The 23,507-nt window shown below is 45.7% G+C and overlaps 1 protein-coding gene across 2 annotated transcripts in view; it reads left to right on the forward strand.

Moving 5' to 3' along the window:
- The first annotated feature begins 3,770 nt into the window (after window positions 1-3,770).
- antxr2 (anthrax toxin receptor 2) overlaps window positions 3,771-23,507 on the forward strand; it is a 78,508-nt gene continuing 58,771 nt past the window's right edge. The window contains exons 1-3 of one of the 2 annotated variants that reach the window (XM_023958899.1): window positions 3,771-3,946; window positions 6,409-6,480; window positions 10,602-10,673. In XM_023958899.1, coding sequence (XP_023814667.1) covers window positions 3,789-3,946; window positions 6,409-6,480; window positions 10,602-10,673 — 302 coding nt within the window. In that variant the 5' untranslated portion in view covers window positions 3,771-3,788. The remainder of the gene's footprint in view (window positions 3,947-6,408; window positions 6,481-10,601; window positions 10,674-23,507) is intronic. The other variant, XM_023958900.1, reaches the window with a different exon arrangement.

The following is a 23,507-nucleotide window of genomic DNA, read 5'->3' on the forward strand; positions in this document are numbered from 1 at the left end:
CTGTTTTTACACTTGATCATTTTTCCTCCTTTCACATTTTGCCCTATAAAGAAAACTTCTTTCTTGTTTGTCTTTTCAGTTTTATTTTCTCATTAGGCCGACGATTTCCTTCTTCTTTGCTTGTTTTTTTAGTGAGGAACCAGTTTGGAGTGAATCAAAAAGCACAATATGCCGATGTTTTGTGGTTTTATCTCACAGAAGTCCAAAGTTTGCACTGTCATCCATCAGGACATGACCCGTTCTCCAAACTGGATCACCACTTTCCTCTTTGGTCTTTACTGTTTCTTCTCTGCCACCGAGTCTCTCTGAAAACCAGTTCAGGAGCTGACACTCCCTTTGGAAACATTTCAACGGACCCACCTTCACGTTTACCACAAGTCACGATTATTTGAAGTATTTGTAGTCCCAGTTATAATCAACATTTCATGGGTAATTCCAGAAATAAAAGGATTGACGGCTCATGAAGAACAGAGATTGGATTTTGACACACCAGTGACATACCTTCATATGTATGAGCAGAACTGCAGTAAACAAGGGAAATCCTATAATTCCAACATTTGTAGCAGCAGATTCAGGTAAACCAGGTAGAGCTCTCAACAGCCGTTGTGTAATTAACCCCCCCCCCCAAATCCATCTGCAACACGTTACTCTTGCGTTGTTTGAGGAGGGCTGATGGGATGAGACACAGCCAGGAATTTCCTGCCTTTCCTGGAGAAACCCACCTGATTGTGTTCATCTAACCTGCGGGGAAGTTTGTCAGAAACACAGGAGCTATGAAATGAAGTGATGCTTCTACAGTAAATAGACACAACTGTGAAAACATTTGCATGATCTGCCTTGGTTTTCCTTTGCAGACTTTTGGACCGCTGCGCTGCCACATGGTCATGCTGCATTTCATCAGACGGTGCAGCTCCGCCGGTGGAGAGCAGCTTTCCTTTCTCTCAGCTCCACCGTTGGCTTTAGGAGTCTGGCTCTGGTGGAAGAAGAAGGCCACTAAATCATCCAGATTTGGGGATTAGAAGCCCTCCACAGTGAATATAAAGACACCTGTAGTCTAAATGCAAAGATAAGTAAGCGGAATCTGTGAGCTTTGGAAACCTGCACCACAAAGGAAACACGAGTGAGCTTTTCTTCTTCTGTTCTCCTCACTGTGGCCTGATAAAACGAAGGAACTGATGGAGGCAGAGAAGAAAGTCAACTAAAAGCGTCTTCAGGAGTTCTGCAGCGGCGGTCAAGCTGGGAGAAAACTTCCATCTACACGTCAGAATATTCAGAATTTACAGGGAAAGGTGTACGAAAAAAAATATTTATATTTCTCTGAGTGATTTAAGACTGTGGAATCGTTTGAATACATACAAATCCATTTCTTCAGCATCCACTGCACATGTTCATCTGTGACGGAAAACAAACTTATTTTAAATCACATTTCTGCTTCACCGTTTTCTTTTTGTTGTATGAAAATATGTTGCTTTTAAATCCTAACATTCAAAAAGTCCAAATATGTAAAATAATCATTTAAATTTTGTCCAAACAGACAGAACCAGACATTGCTGCTATGATCCACAGGGGTCAACCGGGGTCGACATGTCCTCTGCATCCGTTTCTCTCATCGTTTTGTTTCCGGTGAACATCCATGTACCTCATCTTTCTTCTTCCTGTTTTGAAAACCTCTTTTAACTCGGGATGAATACAAAAATGTACAAAATTATCACAACATGAAACCTTATCGCAAGTTTGCATGCAGTTCTTTTGCGCATGCGTCGTTCTGAGACCTTTATGTGCTCTCGGAAGAAAAAAGAAACAAGGTGAAGAAAACACGATTAAAGCTTAAATACAAAACACGTTGTTTTCTCGTGAGTCTCTTTCCTTTGCTGTTATTCTGGGGTTTAAATGTTACATGTCGATCATTACAGGAAGGCTGAGTTACCCAATGGACAGGGTTGTGGGTGAAATACAGCTGCGGTCCTGAGTATTTCTGTCTCACGAGCGACAAAACATCTGTCTGTATGATGACATCTGTGAATATGATGCGCTGGACAAATCATTTTTTATGAACATGTTCTCATCTAAAAGTCCATTTTAGTTATTTAACAATGGTAAAAACTTTTTTCCACTAAAAAACCTTGAAGCCAGCACCGGTTGTCAAATGTACGAGCTTCCTGTGGACCCGTGAAGGCAGCCGAACTTTTCCTGAAGTTGTCCCGTTAGCGGATGCGACCTCTTTCTTCAGACTCGGTCGGTTCTGGAGGACTCTGTCTTCTGGGTACGGCGGGTTCCGGCGGGTCCGGGGAGCGGCTCCGTGACTCAGAGACATGTAGAAATCCAGCCGCTGACGTCGTTGCGGGGTTTCCCTAAATGCTGCACCGCGGTCAAGTGAGCCGACATCTGCGGAAGCGCGGTCACGCCAGCCGTCACTGACTTTTAGCATGCGCGTTTACATCATAGTTTACGGTACACACACCCAGCGAGCTGGAAAGACGGCATAAAGCGCTGATATCACCCATGTCACTGTTATACCCATTATAGAAATTACATGTACTGTACTCTGAAATAAATGAGAGTTATTGCATGCCCTGTATCGTTATTTGATGTACAAATGTATTCATTTGGATTGCATGTCTGTTCATTCCATAATAAACTACCAGAAATAACGTGTTTTGTCTGAAATATAATAATCAGACAGATTCTAAAAGTGAGATTCAACACTGACAAGAGTGTTTTGTGGGTTGTTGAGCATGACATGGAATGGAATCAAGCAGAAATGAAGAAACTCCAAGTAAATTCACATCTGGTCCTGTCAACTCTTTCTAAAGTTGCTTCATTTAAGGTGACACAAAACTTTCACTGGATTATTGTTGGTAATGATGTTCACTAATATCACAGCAAGTTTGATGAAAAATGACTGGAGAATATTAGAGATATTAAAGTTATAGAACATTTTGGGTCTCCTCATTCACAGACAGTGTGTAATATGTAAACCTTACAAAATGCTACTTCTTTCAAAGGTGACGCAAAACTTTCACTGGATTATTGTTGGGAATAATGTTCACTAACATCACACTAAATTCGATGAAAATTGACTGTAGAAAAGTAAAGATATTAAAGTTATAAAACAATCTGGGTTTCCTCATTCACAGGCAGTGTGTAATATGTAAACCTTACAAAATGCTACTTCTGTCAAAGGTGACGCAAAACTTTCACTGGATTATTGTTGGGAATAATGTTCACTAACATCACAGCAAGTTTGATGAAAAATGACTGGAGAATATTAGAGATATTAAAGTTATAGAACAATTTGGGTCTCCTCATTTACAGACACTGTGTAATATGTAAACCTTAAAAAATGCTACTTCTTTCAAAGGTGACGCAAAACTTTCACTGGATTATTGTTGGGAATAATGTTCACTAACATCACAGCAAGTTTGAAGAAATTTGACTGGAGAAAATTAAAGATATTGACATTATAGTACACCTAAGCATCCTGCCTTGACAGATAAAGTAAAACATGTGAACCATCCAAAATACCACTTTTTTCAAAGGTGACGCAAAAATTTCACTGGATTATGGTTGATAATGATGTTCATGATCATCACAGCAAGTTTGAAGAAATTTGACTGTAGAAAAGTAAAGATATTAAAGTTATAAAACAATTTGGGTCTCCTCATTCTCAGGCAGTCAGTAATATGTAAACTTTACAAAATGCTACTTCTGTCAAAGGTGACACAAAACTTCCACTGGATTATTGTTGGTAAGGATGTCCATGATCATTACAGCAAGTTTGAAGGAAAATGACTGGAAAAAAGTTTTGGCGGCCTTCTCCAGGGAAGGGGAACCGGTGGGCTCCCGCCGCCCTGACGCTGCTCTGCCTGGGCTTGGTGGCGTCATGCTGCGGCGCGGACGAGGCGTCCTGTCACGGAGCGTACGACCTCTACTTTGTCCTGGACAGGTAAGGGGGTCGAGGCCCCCTCCTCGGGGGATCGGGTGGGGCTTCTGGCCACAGTGAAGGGGGGGGGGGGGGGGGGGGGGGGGGCATGGTCACGAGGAGACCGCTGAAGGCGACTCAAACTGTATCATGGACGTGCTTCAAACACCTGCTCGTTTCTGGGGCTGCGTGACGTCACACACCCCACCCGCTGCACCTGACCCTCGCTTAACCCATGCACAGCTGGTTGGGGGTCCGAACCGTAGACCGTATGTGAACTGGACTCGGTGTGTGACCCCTCCCTCTTGTTTTCCAAACAGGAAGTACCTTCTAGAGAAATAATCAGCTGTTTCTCGTTCTATTGGTCAGAGGAAACATTCTTGCTCTGATTCCCCATTTAAACTTCTGTTCATTTTATTCCTGATACTTTTCCAAGTTGCGGTTTCCCATAATAAAGTAGGTGGTGCCCTCTGGCCCCCACCTCAAATGTTCATGATTTTATGTTGCTTGCTTTCAAGTGGTAGGGGCGTGGCCTTCCAGCAAGCTCACTCCTGATTTGAGTGGTTGCCATAGAAACAAGGGCTCAGACTGCCTCGCACCAGTCACTGCTTACTGTCTTCCTCTGGCTCCAACATGGCGGCGTCCGTATTGCTAAAAAATGGCAATTTAATTGACTTGAAATGGTTGGAGCCTGAAGTTAACCATTTTCAATGGGTGACGTCACACTCGCTCAGTCCAGCTAACGTATACAGTCAACAGTACGAACCATAATTATATTCTGAACCCTGGTTGGGGGTCGGCCATGTTGACCCTGTGGATCAAAAGCTTTACTAAAAAATTAAACAGAAGTGAAGTGCTGCTCGCAGAGAAACCAAAACGATTACACAACTGGCCCTGAATGGACAAAATTAAGCTTCAAGGTTGCTTTAGGGGAGAGTTTCTGTGAAATTAGTCGTCGTTTTTACCTTTAAACCCCTCAATTAAGTCCTGATGGGGGCGTGGTCGTTTGATTGACAGGTAGATGTCAATGCTCAGCTCTGACATGTGTTTCTGCAAGTGTTTCCTGTTTGCTCAGAGTGGGGAAGGGTGGGGTTTATTGACTCCATATCCTGCCACGATGGGGCTACAAGATGAGTTTCAACGCGTGAGTCACATGACTCCACCTTTTTAGGGTTTCAGCAGCAGTCTGGTCCACACACCTGCATCAAACGGTTTGCAGGATCAGTTGTTCTCGGTTCCAAGTGCATCACTGTTCTGTGAAGATGTCCACTCCGCTTCTCATTCAGTCAGATCTAGTGGAGTGGGATCTGAGCGCCGGCCTCAGAGCGCCGGCCTCAGAGCGCCGGCCTCAGAGCGCCCCAGCATGAGAGAGAGCGTGGGCTCACCCCATCAGCTGACGGCGGCTTTGCTCCTGCTAACGCCCACGGTTCAGTGTAAGAAGACGGCGTTCACCTCACTGACAGTTGAAACCAGTGTGTGGTGTGAGGTGTTCTGGTTTCATGAAGCAGGAAGATCAGCGGAAACCACACGGCCTGTTTTGAACGCCGCTCTGCTCGTTTTGTCACATCAAGGTTAACCAAACGTCCTCCCAGCCGCACTCTGAACTGCTTCTGCTCACAACGCTGGCTGGAACTCAGCAGAAAACTCCAACCACGTTAAAGAAGCTTCTGTGTCTGCCGCTGAAAGGGGAGGGTTCAAACCACAAACTCCAGAAAACACACAGACGACACAAGAGTTCAAAGGTCACGAGAGAGAGTTTTGCTTGTTGTTTGTGGCTTTTTTATAATATAAGATCTTAATGTGTCATTGCACACTTGTACAATCACATACAGAAATCACATCAAATGGCTGATCATTTTTGTCAGCTCTTTAAAGTTTTGTGCTTTTAGTGTTCACCGTTGTTTGAAGTCCCACTCCAGCTGTATTTGTATCTGTCATCAGTCTTCTCAGTGGTCCTTTAATTGGCGTTATGCAGTTTCTAAGACATAGTTCCTGAAGGGCAGCAGTTCATTCGAAACTCACCTCTGGGTTGTGGGCGGGACACAGAAGCAAGCCTTTGTTGACATCCCATCAACCCTTTGTTTACACTCTCCCACTAGCTTACAGCCCCACAACCCCAACAAAAATGGCAGCAATATCAGATCCATCCATCCGTCCATTGTTCTTTATTGGCCGTTACACACATTTTTGTTTGTTTGTTTTTCAGAGCTGATACATTTGTTGGGTCATGGGTCAAAGGTCAAGGAATCCTTCTTTCAGATTTTTGGGCAGATGGGAGCTTTTCTGTATGCTTCCGTTTTTTTTAGTGTCTCCTCTTCGCACTTGAAATCGGTTTTACAGGCACTCTATTTCCTTTTGTGGATTCTCTGGGATTCAGGCCTTTAGAAATGCTGCACTCACATCAGTACAAGGCAGCATGAGGCGGCGGGCGGCCAGGATTGTTGACGGAAGGCTGTGATTGGCTGATGCTCGTGTTCCTGTTTCAGATCTGGGAGCGTCGCTGCCAACTGGGTTGAGATCTACTCCTTTGTGAAGAACCTAACTGACCGATTTGTCAGGTAAGCTGTTGGTCCCACATGAGACTTGACTGCTTTTAGATGTTTTGATTGGTTGAAAGCCTTCAACCATTCTTTTCCTGTTTGTCTTTCTTTATTTTAGTATCTTCCTCCATTTCCTGGCGTTTAACTCCTTCTAGAATTGTTCAGCTGTTCTTCAGCTCTTTCACCTTTTTCCAGCTCTGACCTTTGCTCCTTCAAATCCTTGAACGTTTCTAGATATTCCAGGATTTTACCAATCATATGTCCTGTCCACTGGACCTGGTTGGGGGCGTAATGGCATATTATGTGAGCTGTGGTGCACAACTTCACCGGTTTGAGTCTCAGTGGTTGTATTTTTAATAAAACGTATCTTTTTTTGTCATTGCGCTGTCTTCACTTTATTAATGGTCAACTCTGATCATTTCTTTTTTTGCCAATTATTCCCCTTTGAGTTTCATTTTCATTCAGCAGTACAGCATTCAACCCTTTTCTTCTGGAAATGCAGCTCCTTCCAGTTTCTTTTTATGTTTTTAGTGACATATTTTCTAATTATTTTGTACATTTTTCTGCTGTAAGCCTTTAATGTACAGCACTTTGTTGGAATTTTAGTTTCTGTCAAAGTGCATTATAGATGAAGTCATTATTATGATCCTTCATTCTCCGCCTAGACTTTTCTGCTTTGCAGTTGGTTAAGTTTTACAGCCAAGCGCATCCATTTTCATTTCCAATCAGACGATCAGAGGAGATGGTCAGCAGGAAGTGGAGGCCCATACGTTGGGAAACTTCTTGCAGAGCAGCAGCTTCTCTGGGGGTTTCTGGCACAGGTGACATCAGTGTTTCTGCACAGATCAGGAGGAGTTCCCGCCGCTTTCCTTACAAGCGTTTTCTACGACATCCATGGTCTTTGTCCATAAATAATGGCAGACAAAGCTGCAGGAATGAGCCTGAAACATGCAGCTTGCATAATGTTGAGTCAGGCGGCGCCTGCCAGCACAGTACAGACGGTAGCGACCCAGCCAGAATCAAGTGGTTGGTTGAAGAAAATAGCAAAGGCACCAGGTGGGAGTGGGTGGCAGAGAGGAGCAGTCTTCTGGGCTGTGAGAATGGCCATTTGCACTGGGGGGGTCCGGCTCCACACTTCTCCCCTGCTTCCACCACAGAACGGCTGACAGGCAGACAATGTACAGTAAAGCAAGACAACGCTGGAAGGCGACGAGGACAATCTGCTAAACAAAGCTCGCTCACCAAGAGCACTTCTGCTCCGCCATGTGGACTCTTTCATCACCCCCCCCTCCCTCCTACATCCACCATGGTCTGTCCTCAGTATTGTCTTTAGAGTCCAGAATTTCTTGGTGCTTCTGAAACCCCCCACTGACAGCCTAAAGCTGCACCTTGAGCCGCCAGCCTTGGTTCTCATTTGGCTCCGTGGATGACGGCCGGGCTCCAGTCCGCTCCCGACTCTGAAACCTGCACAGATACAGGATGTGAATGTTTACGGCCGCTCCAGTCCTCTGCCAAATCTGGTTTAAGGATTGCGCTATGTGTGCGTGGGAGGATGGCGACGGGGCTACGTGTCGTGTGGATAAGAAGAAGCAGCACCTCTCCTTATGCTCTGAACACTTTGCATCCCTGAAGGAAGCCCGTGTGTCTCATGATCTAAAGCTTCTCTTGCTCTCGTCGGAGAGCAGGTGTGAATGGTGACGGAGTTCACCTGCAGCATCTTCAGCTCTTTAGGTTCCATCCGATCATCTGTTTCCAAAGGGTTCCCGGTGGTCTTCTAATGATGATTAGGGGTTAGTAATAGTCTTCTTCCTCTTTCGGCTTCTCCCATCAGGGGTCGCCATAGCGAACAAGTCGCATGGTAAACTTGGCAATGTTTTACGCCGGATGCCCTTCCTGACGCAACCTTCTCAAACCGGGCTTGGAACCGGCACAGGGGTAGAGAAGGGAACAGGGAGCAGCCCAGAGTCGAACCCTGGTTTCACAGACGGAAGGCGCTGCAAACCAGCACGAGCTAAACCGGCTCAGGGGGGGGGGGGTTAGTAATAGTCTGAATCCAAAAACCTGTGTGGTTTTCTAGGACATAGTTTCTGCAGGAGTTCATCACAAATTCACCTCTGAGCTGTAGGCGGGACAGTTGGAGCAATTCTATCTCCATTCCCATCATCCATCTGTTTATATGCTCTCCCGCTAGCTTATAGCCCCTCACAACCCCAAGCTAACGTTAGCGGTGCAACAAAAATAGCAGCAATATCAGATCCATCCATCCGTCCAGTTCTGATCCAGAGTCCAGCTCAGACCAGGAGAACAGAGACGATCATGGATCCGTTTGTGTGACAGTGGAAGATCAGAATGGAGCAGAGCAGGGAGACTTTGGCCCATTCAGTTCAGCTGTTGCATCACAAAAGAGCTTTTTCAAACTGCATTTTTCTGTCCGCCAATGTCAAACAGAAATGCTCTCAAACACAGTTTTATTCTTAATCTTCTTTGTGTCCTCCATCATTAGCAAAGGCCTCAGGAAGATGGTAAAAACACCAGAAACACCATTTTCACTGGAGTGGGACTCTCAGTAAACTCATTTTCATCACAATCTCTGTGTGGAACTCACACCTGTTAGACTTTCAGGCTCTCCTTCTTCCAACAGGAGTGCAGGTGTGCCACAGGGCTCAGTGTTAGGCCCAGACCTGGTTTTTATTGGGGATTCTCGATCCAATCACCTTATGGGAAATCAGGCCCGATCACATCGTTTCAGACTTGGTCGAAATCGTCCGTTACATCCCGATCAAGGATCAGTTACATATTTGATTCTTAGTATATTGATCAGCTCTTTTTATTTCAAGCTTATTGTTACAAATCGATACTCTAGAAGTCTCTCACCTGCATATCATGGACGGATTTCCATTACAGTTCCATAAAACGCAGCAGAATGAGCTGGAGGGACACAAAAACACGTCTGCGGTGTGGAAATCCTCCAGTCGATGAGAAAATCTCTGCAACTGCAAACGGCATCACATGCAAGTTTGGCATTTCAGAACCAGGAGAAAAAAGCTGCGTTCAAAACAGCAAAACCCACCAGGCATCTGCAAAACAAGCAGCAGCAGCAGTTGTTTACTAAATGAGCACAGTCCAGAACGACGGCAGCAAACATCCACGAGGAGAAGAACAGGCTTAAATCTTTTTCTAGCTTTCAGAAACGGACCGTACGAATAGATTACAGTTCTAGAAAGCTCTTTATGACACGGTGCTAGCAAACGAACAGATCACTGTTGGATCTATTTGTTTGGCATTTCTTCTCTTTTTATTCTATGTGTGATGAAACTGTCGGATCAGGACTCAGAATCAGCAGCTGTTGCATTTTCTTATGAGGGGATTTCTTTAGTTAAAATCCTTATGTTGAAGTCATTTAATTCCCCAAAAGTAAAAAAGTTAAACTGGAATCATTTATTTTTCACGTAAGCGATGTCACCATAAAGTCAGGTTTTCATTTCAGCTGCAGCAAAATTCCAATGACTTCAGTTTGAGTAATAAAGTTCTGGTGGTTCTGGAGCTCTTCCCAAATATTCCCAAAGCAAGGGGGGGGGGGGGGGGGGGAGGGAGTTCTTTGCTGTCCTGGAACCGTTTAGAGTCTTGTAAGGAGGTCACATGCAGGCGTGGATGTTGAACCTCTGCAGAGACGCGCTCTGCTCAGGGATGCATCAGTGTCGCACAACACCCTCCTAAAGTCACAGGTACAGAAAAGTGCAGCAGGATGTTTGTGTGAGTCATTTTCAGTGCAACGTGTTTGCCGTGTGATTAATCACTTCCTGCTTTGAAGTCACACGCCAAGATTAGCTGACATTAAAGGCGGTCCTTCTGCTCGCTTCATTATGGATGCAGCTTCATTCTCTTTGACTGAACTCATAAAAGAAGCTTTAAATAAAACTGTCACTTACATTTTATCCTCTCTAGATGTTCTGATCATTTTATATCTTCAGCTGTTTGGGGGGGGTTAATCTGATAAAGAGGATGGCAGACTGAAGAAAGGATTTAATGGAGAAAGAAACAAAAAACAGGATTAAATCATGTGAGGATTAAGTTCAGACTGGATAACAAAGTGCAGCTTTTCTGACAACTAAAATCATATTTGTTTGTTTTGCTTGCAGCCCGAGGATGAGGGTGTCCTTCATCGTCTTCTCTGCCATGGCAGACGTGCTGCTGCCTCTGACAGGAGACAGGTACCCCACGCCAGTCCAGCTGACCTTTAAGTTCACACTTTTATAAACCTCAAATGTGGGATAAAGCAGGACTTCTGTTTTTGTTGTGCTAATAACAGTAAGTTATTGGATGGAGTTTCAGAAGTTTTGTTTTGGTCCATTCCTCTATGTAAATCTCCTCTAGAGCAGTGATGTTTTGGTCCATTCCTCCATGCAGATGTCCTCTAGAGCAGTGGTGTTTTGGTCCATTCCTCCATGCAGATCTCCTCTAGAGCAGTGGTGTTTTGGTCCATTCCTCCATGCAGATCTCCTCTAGAGCAGTGGTGTTTTGGTCCAGTCCTCCATGCAGATCTCCTCTAGAGCAGTGATGTTTTGGTCCATTCCTCCATGCAGATCTCCTCTAGAGCAGTGGTGTTTTGGTCCATTCCTCCATGCAGATCTCCTCTAGAGCAGTGGTGTTTTGGTCCATTCCTCTATGTAAATCTCCTCTAGAGCATTGATGTTTTATTCCATTCCTCCATGCAGATCTCCTCTAGAGCAGTGATGTTTTGGTCCATTCCTCCATGCAGATCTCCTCTAGAGCCGGGGTTGTTTTGGTCCATTCCTCCATGCAGATGTCCTCTACAGCAGTGATGTTTTGGTCCATTCCTCCATGCAGATCTCCTCTAGAGCAGTGGTGTTTTGGTCCATTCCTCCATGCAGATCTCCTCTAGAGCAGTGGTGTTTTGGTCCATTCCTCCATGCAGATCTCCTCTAGAGCAGTGATGTTTTGGTCCATTCCTCCATGCAGATCTCCTCTAGAGCAGTGATGTTTTGGTCCATTCCTCCATGCAGATCTCCTCTAGAGCAGTGATGTTTTGGTCCATTCCTCCATGCAGATCTCCTCTAGAGCAGTGGTGTTTTGGTCCATTCCTCCATGCAGATCTCCTCTAGAGCAGTGATGTTTTGGTCCATTCCTCCATGCAGATCTCCTCTAGAGCAGGGGTGTTTTGGTCCATTCCTCCATGCAGATCTCCTCTAGAGCAGTGGTGTTTTGGTCCATTCCTCCATGCAGATCTCCTCTAGAGCAGTGGTGTTTTGGTCCATTCCTCCATGCAGATCTCCTCTAGAGCAGTGATGTTTTGGTCCATTCCTCCATGCAGATGTCCTCTAGAGCAGTGGTGTTTTGGTCCATTCCTCCTTGCAGATCTCCTCCAGAGCAGTGGTGTTTAGGTCCATTCCTCCATGAAGATGTCCTCTAGAGCAGTGATGTTTTGGTCCATTCCTCCATGCAGATCTCCTCTAGAGCAGTGGTGTTTTGGTCCATTCCTCCATGCAGATCTCCTCTAGAGCAGTGGTGTTTTGGTCCATTCCTCCATGCAGATCTCCTCTAGAGCAGTGATGTTTTGGTCCATTCCTCCATGCAGATCTCCTCTAGAGCAGTGGTGTTTTGGTCCATTCCTCCATGCAGATCTCCTCTAGAGCAGTGATGTTTTGGTCCATTCCTCCATGCAGATCTCCTCTAGAGCAGTGGTGTTTTGGTCAATTCCTCCATGCAGATCTCCTCTAGAGCAGTGGTGTTTTGGTCCATTCCTCCATGCAGATCTCCTCTAGAGCAGTGGTGTTTTGGTCCATTCCTCCATGCAGATCTCCTCTAGAGCAGTGATGTTTTGGTCCATTCCTCCATGCAGATGTCCTCTAGAGCAGTGGTGTTTTGGTCCATTCCTCCATGCAGATCTCCTCTAGAGCAGTGGTGTTTTGGTCCATTCCTCCATGTAGATCTCCTCTAGAGCAGTCATGTTTTGGTCCATTCCTCCATGCAGATCTCCTCTAGAGCAGTGATGTTTTGGTCCATTCCTCCATGCAGATGTCCTCTAGAGCAGTGGTTTTTTGGTCCATTCCTCCATGCAGATCTACTCTAGAGCAGTGGTGTTTTGGTCCATTCCTCCATGCAGATCTCCTCTAGAGCAGTGGTGTTTTGGTCCATTCCTCCATACAGATCTCCTCTAGAGCAGTGGTGTTTTGGTCCATTCCTCCATGCAGATCTCCTCTAGAGCAGTGGTGTTTTGGTCCATTCCTCCATGTAGATCTCATCTAGAGCAGTGATGTTTTGGTCCATTCCTCCATGCAGATCTCCTCTAGAGCAGTGGTGTTTTGGTCCATTCCTCCATGCAGATCTCCTCTAGAGCAGTGATGTTTTGGTCCATTCCTCCATGCAGATCTCCTCTAGAGCAGTGGTGTTTTGGTCCATTCCTCCATGCAGATCTCCTCTAGAGCAGTGGTGTTTTGGTCCATTCCTCCATGCAGATCTCCTCTAGAGCAGTGATGTTTTGGTCCATTCCTCCATGCAGATGTCGTCTAGAGCAGTGTTTTTCAACCTTTTTTGAGCCACGGCACACTTTAACCTTGACAAAAATCCCGCGGCACACCAGCATCCAAAAAAATAGATAAATGAAAAAAAAAAAAAGCTCAGTCTGTATTGATCTACAGCCGCTCTGCAATCTCACATGCATTTTTGTGATAATTGTTGCAGAAAACGCTGGAAGCTGCAGCTGTTTTTTCTAAAAGATGTATTAAAAATTAAGTCAAAAGATTCAAAAACTGTTTGATGTGTGTTCGTTGTTTTAAGACGTTAAGAGGAGAGACTCATTGTACGCTAAAACAGTCACTTTACTGCATCATGGGAGATGTAGTGCCCGTAATCCGCCGACCGTAGAAAGACCAGCGTCTTTGAGTTTCATGGTTTTGTTCACATGTTCCAGTCTGATACCAGATTCTGTGGAAAGCTACACCGCTAAAGACGAGCTTTACTTGGTATTTTTGTTAGAACAGAGAGACTTTTTTGCGCTAAATCGAAACAAGGAAGTGAATACTTTAACCACTTCTGATTGGTCAGACTGATAACATGTGATTTAGCCTTCAAGAATGATTGGTGGAGACAGTTAAAGGGGCGGGACTTTTCCTTACACACTTATAGCTGCAGCTAAATCGCGGTATCCCGTTATTCTAATCAAAATGTCTTTAATAGAATCATATAAACACAAAGAAAAAATAATTTTATGATATTTCACATTCTTAACTTCTCAGTGTTTTATCAGGGTCTGTTTGGATGAACAAAGAGCTGATTTCCTGGAGATGGAAAATGTTTTAGATCAGTTAATGAGGGCAATATCTCACGGCACACTTGACCATCTCCCACGGCACACTAGTGTGCCGCGGCACACTGGTTGAAAAACACTGCTCTAGAGCAGTGGCGTTTTGGTCCATTCCTCCATGCAGATCTCCTCTAGAGCAGTGATGTTTTGGTCCATTCCTCCATGCAGATTTCCTCTAGAGCAGTGGTGTTTTGGTCCATTCCTCCATGCAGATCTCCTCTAGAGCAGTGATGTTTTGGTCCATTCCTCCATGCAGATCTCCTCTAGAGCAGTGGTGTTTTGGTCCATTCCTCCATGCAGATCTCCTCTAGAGCAGTGATGTTTTGGTCCATTCCTCCATGCAGATCTCCTCTAGAGCAGTGATGTTTTGGTCCATTCCTCCATGCATATCTCCTCTAGAGCAGTGATGTTTTGGTCCATTCCTCCATGCAGATCTCCTCTAGAGCAGTGATGTTTTGGTCCATTCCTCCATGCAGATGTCCTCTAGAGCAGTGATGTTTTGGTCCATTCCTCCATGCAGATCTCCTCTAGAGCAGTGGTGTTTTGGTCCATTCCTCCATGCAGATCTCCTCTAGAGCAGTGGTGTTTTGGTCCATTCCTCCATGCAGATCTCCTCTAGAGCAGTGGTGTTTTGGTCCATTCCTCCATGCAGATCTCCTCTAGAGCAGTGATGTTTTGGTCCATTCCTCCATGCAGATCTCCTCTAGAGCAGTGATGTTTTGGTCCATTCCTCCATGCAGATCTCCTCTAGAGCAGTGGTGTTTTGGTCCATTCCTCCATGTAGATCTCCTCTAGAGCAGTGATGTTTTGGTCCATTCCTCCATGCAGATCTCCTCTAGAGCAGCGATGTTTTGGTCCATTCCTCCATGCAGATGTCCTCTAGAGCAGTGGTGTTTTGGTCCATTCCTCCATGCAGATCTCCTCTAGAGCAGTGGTGTTTTGGTCCATTCCTCCATGCAGATCTCCTCTAGAGCAGTGATGTTGTGGTCCATTCCTCCATGCAGATCTCCTCTAGAGCAGTGGTGTTTTGGTCCATTCCTCCATGCAGATCTCCTCTAGAGCAGTGGTGTTTTGGTCCATTCCTCCATGCAGATCTCCTCTAGAGCAGTGATGTTGTGGTCCATTCCTCCATGCAGATGTCCTCTAGAGCAGTGGTGTTTTGGTCCATTCCTCCATGCAGATCTCCTCTAGAGCAGTGGTGTTTTGGTCCATTCCTCCATGTAGATCTCCTCTAGAGCAGTGATGTTTTGGTCCATTCCTCCATGCAGATCTCCTCTAGAGCAGTGATGTTTTGGTCCATTCCTCCATGAAGATGTCCTCTAGAGCAGTGGTGTTTTGGTCCATTCTTCCATGCAGATCTCCTCTAGAGCAGTGGTGTTTTGGTCCATTCCTCCATGCAGATCTCCTCTAGAGCAGTGATGTTTTGGTCCATTCCTCCATGCAGATCTCCTCTAGAGCAGTGATGTTTTGGTCCATTCCTCCATGCAAATCTCCTCTAGAGCAGTGATGTTTTGGTCCATTCCTCCATGCAGATGTCCTCTAGAGCAGTGGTGTTTTGGTCCATTCCTCCATGCAGATCTCCTCTAGAGCAGTGATGTTTTGGTCCATTCCTCCATGCAGATCTCCTCTAGAGCAGTGATGTTTTGGTCCATTCCTCCATGCAGATGTCCTCTAGAGCAGTGGTGTTTTGGTCCATTCCTCCTTGCAGATCTCCTCCAGAGCAGTGGTGTTTTGGTCCATTCCTCCATGCAGATCTCCTCTAGAGCAGTGATGTTGTGGTCCATTCCTCCATGCAGATCTCCTCTAGAGCAGTGGTGTTTTGGTCCATTCCTCCATGCAGATCTCCTCTAGAGCAGTGGTGTTTTGGTCCATTCCTCCATGTAGATCTCCTCTAGAGCAGTGATGTTTTGGTCCATTCCTCCATGCAGATCTCATCTAGAGCAGTGATGTTTTGGTCCATTCCTCCATGAAGATGTCCTCTAGAGCAGTGGTGTTTTGGTCCATTCCTCCATGCAGATGTCCTCTAGAGCAGTGATGTTTTGGTCCATTCCTCCATGCAGATCTCCTCTAGAGCAGTGATGTATTGGTCCATTCCTCCATGTAGATCTCCTCTAGAGCAGTGATGTTTTGGTCCATTCCTCCATGCAGATCTCCTCTAGAGCAGTGATGTTTTGGTCCATTCCTCCATGCAGATGTCCTCTAGAGCAGTGGTGTTTTGGTCCATTCCTCCATGCAGATCTCCTCTAGAGCAGTGATGTTTTGGTCCATTCCTCCATGCAGATCTCCTCTAGAGCAGTGGTGTTTTGGTCCATTCCTCCATGCAGATCTCCTCTAGAGCAGTGATGTTTTGGTCCATTCCTCCATGCAGATCTCCTCTAGAGCAGTGATGTTTTGGTCCATTCCTCCATGCAGATCTCCTCTAGAGCAGTGATGTTTTGGTCCATTCCTCCATGCAGATGTCCTCTAGAGCAGTGGTGTTTTGGTCCATTCCTCCATGCAGATCTCCTCTAGAGCAGTGATGTTTTGGTCCATTCCTCCATGAAGATCTCCTCTAGAGCAGTGATGTTTTGGTCCATTCCTCCATGCAGATGTCCTCTAGAGCAGTGGTGTTTTGGTCCATTCCTCCATGCAGATCTCCTCTAGAGCAGTGGTGTTTTGGTCCATTCCTCCATGCAGATGTCCTCTAGAGCAGTGGTGTTTTGGTCCATTCCTCCATGCAGATTCCTCTAGAGCAGTGATGTTTTGGTCCATTCCTCCATGCAGATCTCCTCTAGAGCAGTGATGTTTTGGTCCATTCCTCCATGCAGATCTCCTCTAGAGCAGTGATGTTTTTTTTTTTTTGTTTTGGTCCATTCCTCCATGCAGATCTCCTCTAGAGCAGTGATGTTTTGGTCCATTCCTCCATGCAGATCTCCTCTAGAGCAGTGTGTTTTGGTCCATTCCTCCATGCAGATCTCCTCTAGAGCAGTGATGTTTTGGTCCATTCCTCCATGCAGATCTCCTCTAGAGCAGTGATGTTTTGGTCCATTCCTCCATGCAGATCTCCTCTAGAGCAGTGATGTTTTGGTCCATTCCTCCATGCAGATCTCCTCTAGAGCAGTGGTGTTTTGGTCCATTCCTCCATGCAGATCTCCTCTAGAGCAGTGGTGTTTTGGTCCATTCCTCCATGCAGATCTCCTCTAGAGCAGTGATGTTTTGGTCCATTCCTCCATGCAGATCTCCTCTAGAGCAGTGGTGTTTTGGTCCATTCCTCCATGCAGATCTCCTCTAGAGCAGTGGTGTTTTGGTCCATTCCTCCATGCAGATCTCCTCTAGAGCAGTGATGTTTTGGTCCATTCCTCCATGCAGATCTCCTCTAGAGCAGTGGTGTTTTGGTCCATTCCTCCATGCAGATCTCCTCTAGAGCAGTGGTGTTTTGGTCCATTCCTCCATGCAGATCTCCTCTAGAGCAGTGATGTTTTGGTCCATTCCTCCATGCAGATCTCCTCTAGAGCAGTGATGTTTTGGTCCATTCCTCCATGCAGATCTCCTCTAGAGCAGTGATGTTTTGGTCCATTCCTCCATGCAGATGTCCTCTAGAGCAGTGATGTTTTGGTCCATTCCTCCATGCAGATCTCCTCTAGAGCAGTGATGTTTTGGTCCATTCCTCCATGCAGATCTCCTCTAGAGCAGTGATGTTTTGGTCCATTCCTCCATGCAGATGTCCTCTAGAGCAGTGGTGTTTTGGTCCATTCCTCCATGCAGATTTCTAGAGTGTGTTTGTCCATTCCTCCATGCAGATCTCCTCTAGAGCAGTGATGTTTTGGTCCATTCCTCCATGCAGATCTCCTCTAGAGCAGTGATGTTTTGGTCCATTCCTCCATGCAGATCTCCTCTAGAGCAGTGATGTTTTGGTCCATTCCTCCATGCAGATCTCCTCTAGAGCAGTGATGTTTTGGTCCATTCCTCCATGCAGATCTCCTCTAGAGCAGTGATGTTTTGGTCCATTCCTCCATGCAGATCTCCTCTAGAGCAGTGGTGTTTTGGTCCATTCCTCCATGCAGATCTCCTCTAGAGCAGTGATGTTTTGGTCCATTCCTCCATGCAGATCTCCTCTAGAGCAGTGATGTTTTGGTCCATTCCTCCATGCAGATCTCCTCTAGAGCAGTGATGTTTTGGTCCATTCCTCCATGCAGATCTCCTCTAGAGCAGTGGTGTTTTGGTCCATTCCTCCATGCAGATCTCCTCTAGAGCAGTGATGTTTTGGTCCATTCCTCCATGCAGATTCCTCTAGAGCAGTGGTGTTTTGGTCCATTCCTCCATGCAGATCTCCTCTAGAGCAGTGGTGTTTTGGTCCATTCCTCCATGCAGATCTCCTCTAGAGCAGTGATGTTTTGGTCCATTCCTCCATGCAGATCTCCTCTAGAGCAGTGGTGTTTTGGTCCATTCCTCCATGCAGATCTCCTCTAGAGCAGTGATGTTTTGGTCCATTCCTCCATGCAGATCTCCTCTAGAGCAGTGATGTTTTGGTCCATTCCTCCATGCAGATCTCCTCTAGAGCAGTGGTGTTTTGGTCCATTCCTCCATGCAGATCTCCTCTAGAGCAGTGGATGTTTTGCTGCTGTACCATTCCTCCATGCAGATCTCCTCTAGAGCAGTGATGTTTTGGTCCATTCCTCCATGCAGATGTCCTCTAGAGCAGTGGTGTTTTGGTCCATTCCTCCATGCAGATCTCCTCTAGAGCAGTGATGTTTTGGTCCATTCCTCCATGCAGATCTCCTCTAGAGCAGTGATGTTTTGGTCCATTCCTCCATGCAGATCTCCTCTAGAGCAGTGATGTTTTGGTCCATTCCTCCATGCAGATCTCCTCTAGAGCAGTGATGTTTTGGTCCATTCCTCCATGCAGATCTCCTCTAGAGCAGTGATGTTTTGGTCCATTCCTCCATGCAGATCTCCTCTAGAGCAGTGGTGTTTTGGTCCATTCCTCCATGCAGATCTCCTCTAGAGCAGTGATGTTGTGGTCCATTCCTCCATGCAGATCTCCTCTAGAGCAGTGGTGTTTTGGTCCATTCCTCCATGCAGATCTCCTCTAGAGCAGTGGTGTTTTGGTCCATTCCTCCATGTAGATCTCCTCTAGAGCAGTGATGTTTTGGTCCATTCTTCCATGCAGATCTCCTCTAGAGCAGTGGTGTTTTGGTCCATTCCTCCATGCAGATGTCCTCTAGAGCAGTGATGTTTTGGTCCATTCCTCCATGCAGATCTCCTCTAGAGCAGTGATGTTTTGGTCCATTCCTCCATGTAGATCTCCTCTAGAGCACTGATGTTTTGGTCCATTCCTCCATGCAGATCTCCTCTAGAGCAGTGATGTTTTGGTCCATTCCTCCATGAAGATGTCCTCTAGAGCAGTGGTGTTTTGGTCCATTCCTCCATGTAGATATCCTCTAGAGCAGTGATGTTTTGGTCCATTCCTCCATGCAGATCTCCTCTAGAGCAGTGATGTTTTGGTCCATTCCTCCATGCAGATCTCCTCTAGAGCAGTGATGTTTTGGTCCATTCCTCCATGCAGATCTCCTCTAGAGCAGTGGTGTTTTGGTCCATTCCTCCATGCAGATCTCCTCTAGAGCAGTGATGTTGTGGTCCATTCCTCCATGCAGATCTCCTCTAGAGCAGTGGTGTTTTGGTCCATTCCTCCATGCAGATCTCCTCTAGAGCAGTGGTGTTTTGGTCCATTCCTCCATGTAGATCTCCTCTAGAGCAGTGATGTTTTGGTCCATTCCTCCATGCAGATCTCCTCTAGAGCAGTGATGTTTTGGTCCATTCCTCCATGAAGATGTCCTCTAGAGCAGTGGTGTTTTGGTCCATTCCTCCATGCAGATGTCCTCTAGAGCAGTGATGTTTTGGTCCATTCCTCCATGCAGATCTCCTCTAGAGCAGTGATGTTTTGGTCCATTCCTCCATGTAGATCTCCTCTAGAGCAGTGATGTTTTGGTCCATTCCTCCATGCAGATCTCCTCTAGAGCAGTGATGTTTTGGTCCATTCCTCCATGAAGATGTCCTCTAGAGCAGTGGTGTTTTGGTCCATTCCTCCATGTAGATCTCCTCTAGAGCAGTGATGTTTTGGTCCATTCCTCCATGCAGATCTCCTCTAGAGCAGTGATGTTTTGGTCCATTCCTCCATGCAGATCTCCTCTAGAGCAGTGATGTTTTGGTCCATTCCTCCATGAAGATGTCCTCTAGAGCAGTGGTGTTTTGGTCCATTCCTCCATGTAGATCTCCTCTAGAGCAGTGATGTTTTGGTCCATTCCTCCATGCAGATCTCCTCTAGAGCAGTGATGTTTTGGTCAATTCCTCCATGCAGATCTCCTCTAGAGCAGTGATGTTTTGGTCCATTCCTCCATGCAGATCTCCTCTAGAGCAGTGATGTTTTGGTCCATTCCTCCATGAAGATGTCCTCTAGAGCAGTGGTGTTTTGGTCCATTCCTCCATGCAGATGTCCTCTAGAGCAGTGATGTTTTGGTCCATTCCTCCATGCAGATCTCCTCTAGAGCAGTGATGTTTTGGTCCATTCCTCCATGTAGATCTCCTCTAGAGCAGTGATGTTTTGGTCCATTCCTCCATGCAGATCTCCTCTAGAGCAGTGATGTTTTGGTCCATTCCTCCATGAAGATGTCCTCTAGAGCAGTGGTGTTTTGGTCCATTCCTCCATGTAGATCTCCTCTAGAGCAGTGATGTTTTGGTCCATTCCTCCATGCAGATCTCCTCTAGAGCAGTGATGTTTTGGTCCATTCCTCCATGCAGATCTCCTCTAGAGCAGTGATGTTTTGGTCCATTCCTCCATGCAGATCTCCTCTAGAGCAGTGATGTTTTGGTCCATTCCTCCATGCAGATGTCCTCTAGAGCAGTGGTGTTTTGGTCCATTCCTCCATGCAGATCTCCTCTAGAGCAGTGGTGTTTTGGTCCATTCCTCCATGCAGATCTCCTCTAGAGCAGTGGTGTTTTAGTCCATTCCTCCATGCAGATCTCCTCTAGAGCAGTGGTGTTTTGGTCCATTCCTCCATGCAGATCTCCTCTAGAGCAGTGGTGTTTTGGTCCATTCCTCCATGCAGATCTCCTCTAGAGCAGTGGTGTTTTGGTCCATTCCTCCATGCAGATCTCCTCTAGAGCAGTGGTGTTTTGGTCCATTCCTCCATGTAGATCTCCTCTAGAGCAGTGATGTTTTGGTCCATTCCTCCATGCAGATCTCCTCTAGAGCAGTGATGTTTTGGTCCATTCCTCCATGAAGATGTCCTCTAGAGCAGTGGTGTTTTGGTCCATTCCTCCATGTAGATCTCCTCTAGAGCAGTGATGGTCTGGGACTGTCGCTGGGCAAAACAGATCATTCCCTCCAGAGATTTTCTATGGGGTTGAGATCTGGGGCTTCATTTATAAACGTTGCTACGCACAAAAGAATGTGTACGCCACTCTCTACGCAATAGTTGAGATTTATAAAAAGCAAACTTGAGGGGAAAATGTGCGGTCCTTCACGCTCTGACCCAGGCGTACGCACAAAAACGGGTGAAATGAGAAACGGCGACACCGTCGGCAGATGGAAGAAACACGTGAAAGTGAAAATGACAATCCTGCCTCTCATAAATAACATGAAGACTTCACAAAGAAAGTCTGACAATTAACAGCTACACCAACACCCGTTTGATCCATCAGCAGTGAAACAAACAAAAACAATAAAAACGAAAATTACAACAGAAATTCAAATGAACACATATTTGCAAAAAGAAAAGTGAAATATGTTCTGCAAATTGGCATTTTGTGCAATTCATCCTCATAAATAATATATATAACAGAACGAAATAATGTACAAAACTGATATTCTCGTCAATGTGTCCGTCTGGCGGAGCAGATATAGGTGCAATCAGACAGACAGATGGATAGATAGAGAGAGATGCATTAATTGTCCACTGGGGAAAGTTGTTTTCATAGTAAAACATTTCTTCATAAGCTATGGAATTATGGTATTCATGCATATGCCTTTAGTTTGTTTTATTTCTGATAAAACAATGTATGGCGTATGTCTCAACCATTCAGAAAGCAACAAGAAATTACATTTGCTGATCAATTTCCCATTTCCACGTGGATTATTACCGACATCTGTAGCTTGTCAGATGTAATTAAATGGATGGACATAAAATGCCCCATCTCAATGCGTAATGACGCACAATGGCTGATCTTGCGCTCTTAGAAGATGTGGCAAATGGAAGAATTCGGAGTGAACGCATCTTTAAACGGCAAGAAGACTTGCTGGCAAACGAGGACGACTGGCTTATGAGCCGGTTCAGACTTCCTCCAGCCGTCCTGTTGGACCTCTGCGGGCTTTTGGGTGTGTGTCACCCGGTGCATCTGGCGCGTCGGCGTCCTCCTGCGCCTCAGTCACCACTCCACTAAGGGATTCCCCAATTCTTGCCGCTTGTCTCTCATCAAGAGGGGCAGGCACACTCTGGCGATGCAGCGCCAGACGTTTTTTTGCCTCGACTTTGATGTCCGACCATTTCTTTTTTATTTCCACGGCCACGGTCCGAGGTTGTGAGGCTACAGCATTACGGCGTTTGCCACCGTTTGCCGCTCACGTGTCTTTTAGGCATTAGTAATGCCCACACTGTGCCCTCCACACAACACTTTTCTCCTCTTTTCCACCTCGCCAACGATAACTTCTACTTCACATTGAGTGAAGTTACGTTTTTTTGATTTCCTCTCGGTGTTTGCCATGGTTTCTCAATCAATGAATATTCATTTGTGGGCGTTTCACGGACTATTTATGGGCAACTATGGGCGTGTCATGAAGCCTCAAAAGCTGCATTTAGAATCGGTTGTGATTTATTAAGGGAAAGATGCGTAGGATGTGCGTGCGCACGGTTTTATAAATCCGAATATTTCTGTGCGTACGCACGTCCTATGTTTCATCCGTACGCCACTTCTGACGCAAATCCTACGCAAAGTTTTATAAATGAGGCCCCTGGAGACTGGCTAGGCCACTTCAGAACCTTGAAATGCTTCTTATGAAGCCACTTCTTCATTACCCGGGCAACATGTGTTTGGGATGGTTGTCATGCTGAAAGACCCAGCCATGTTTCATCTTTAATGCTGATGATGGAAGGAGGGTTTCACTCTAAATCTGACCAAACATGGTCCCATTCATTCTTTAATTTACATGGGTTAGTCGTCCTGGTCCCTTTACTAAAAACAGCCCCACAGCATGATGCTTCCACCCCCATGCTTTACAGTGGGCATCTTGTTCTTTGTGTACAATTCAGAATTCTTTCTCCTCCAAACACGATGAGTAGAGTTCTTACCAAAAAGTTCTATTGTGGTTTCATCTGATCATAGGACATTCTCCCAATCCTCTCACTTGGATCAGAGGTGAAACATCGTCAGACTAAAAAATTCCAAGTCCAGAGGAACTTTTTAAAAACTTTTTCCTCTCTACATCCCTGTCAGAATAATGATGGTTGATCTGTAGCTTTTCTTCTGTGCCTGTGATGATGGGAGGAGTTAGTGTTGTTGTGTTTCTGCATACGTGTTTACAGGCACATGTCATAAAGGTCATATTTGGACTTGTTAACGGTAGTGACCTGACAGAACGGTTTTATTAAGAAAACGATGAAAACAAACAGTCTCTGATGAGATGTTTGAAGAACAGAAATGTATGATTTCAGTTCTGCTACATGGTGGAGGCAGCTTCATGGTTTGG

Source organism: Oryzias latipes, chromosome 9, assembly GCF_002234675.1.
Source record: "Oryzias latipes chromosome 9, ASM223467v1".
NCBI classification, from domain to species: Eukaryota; Metazoa; Chordata; class Actinopteri; order Beloniformes; family Adrianichthyidae; genus Oryzias; species Oryzias latipes.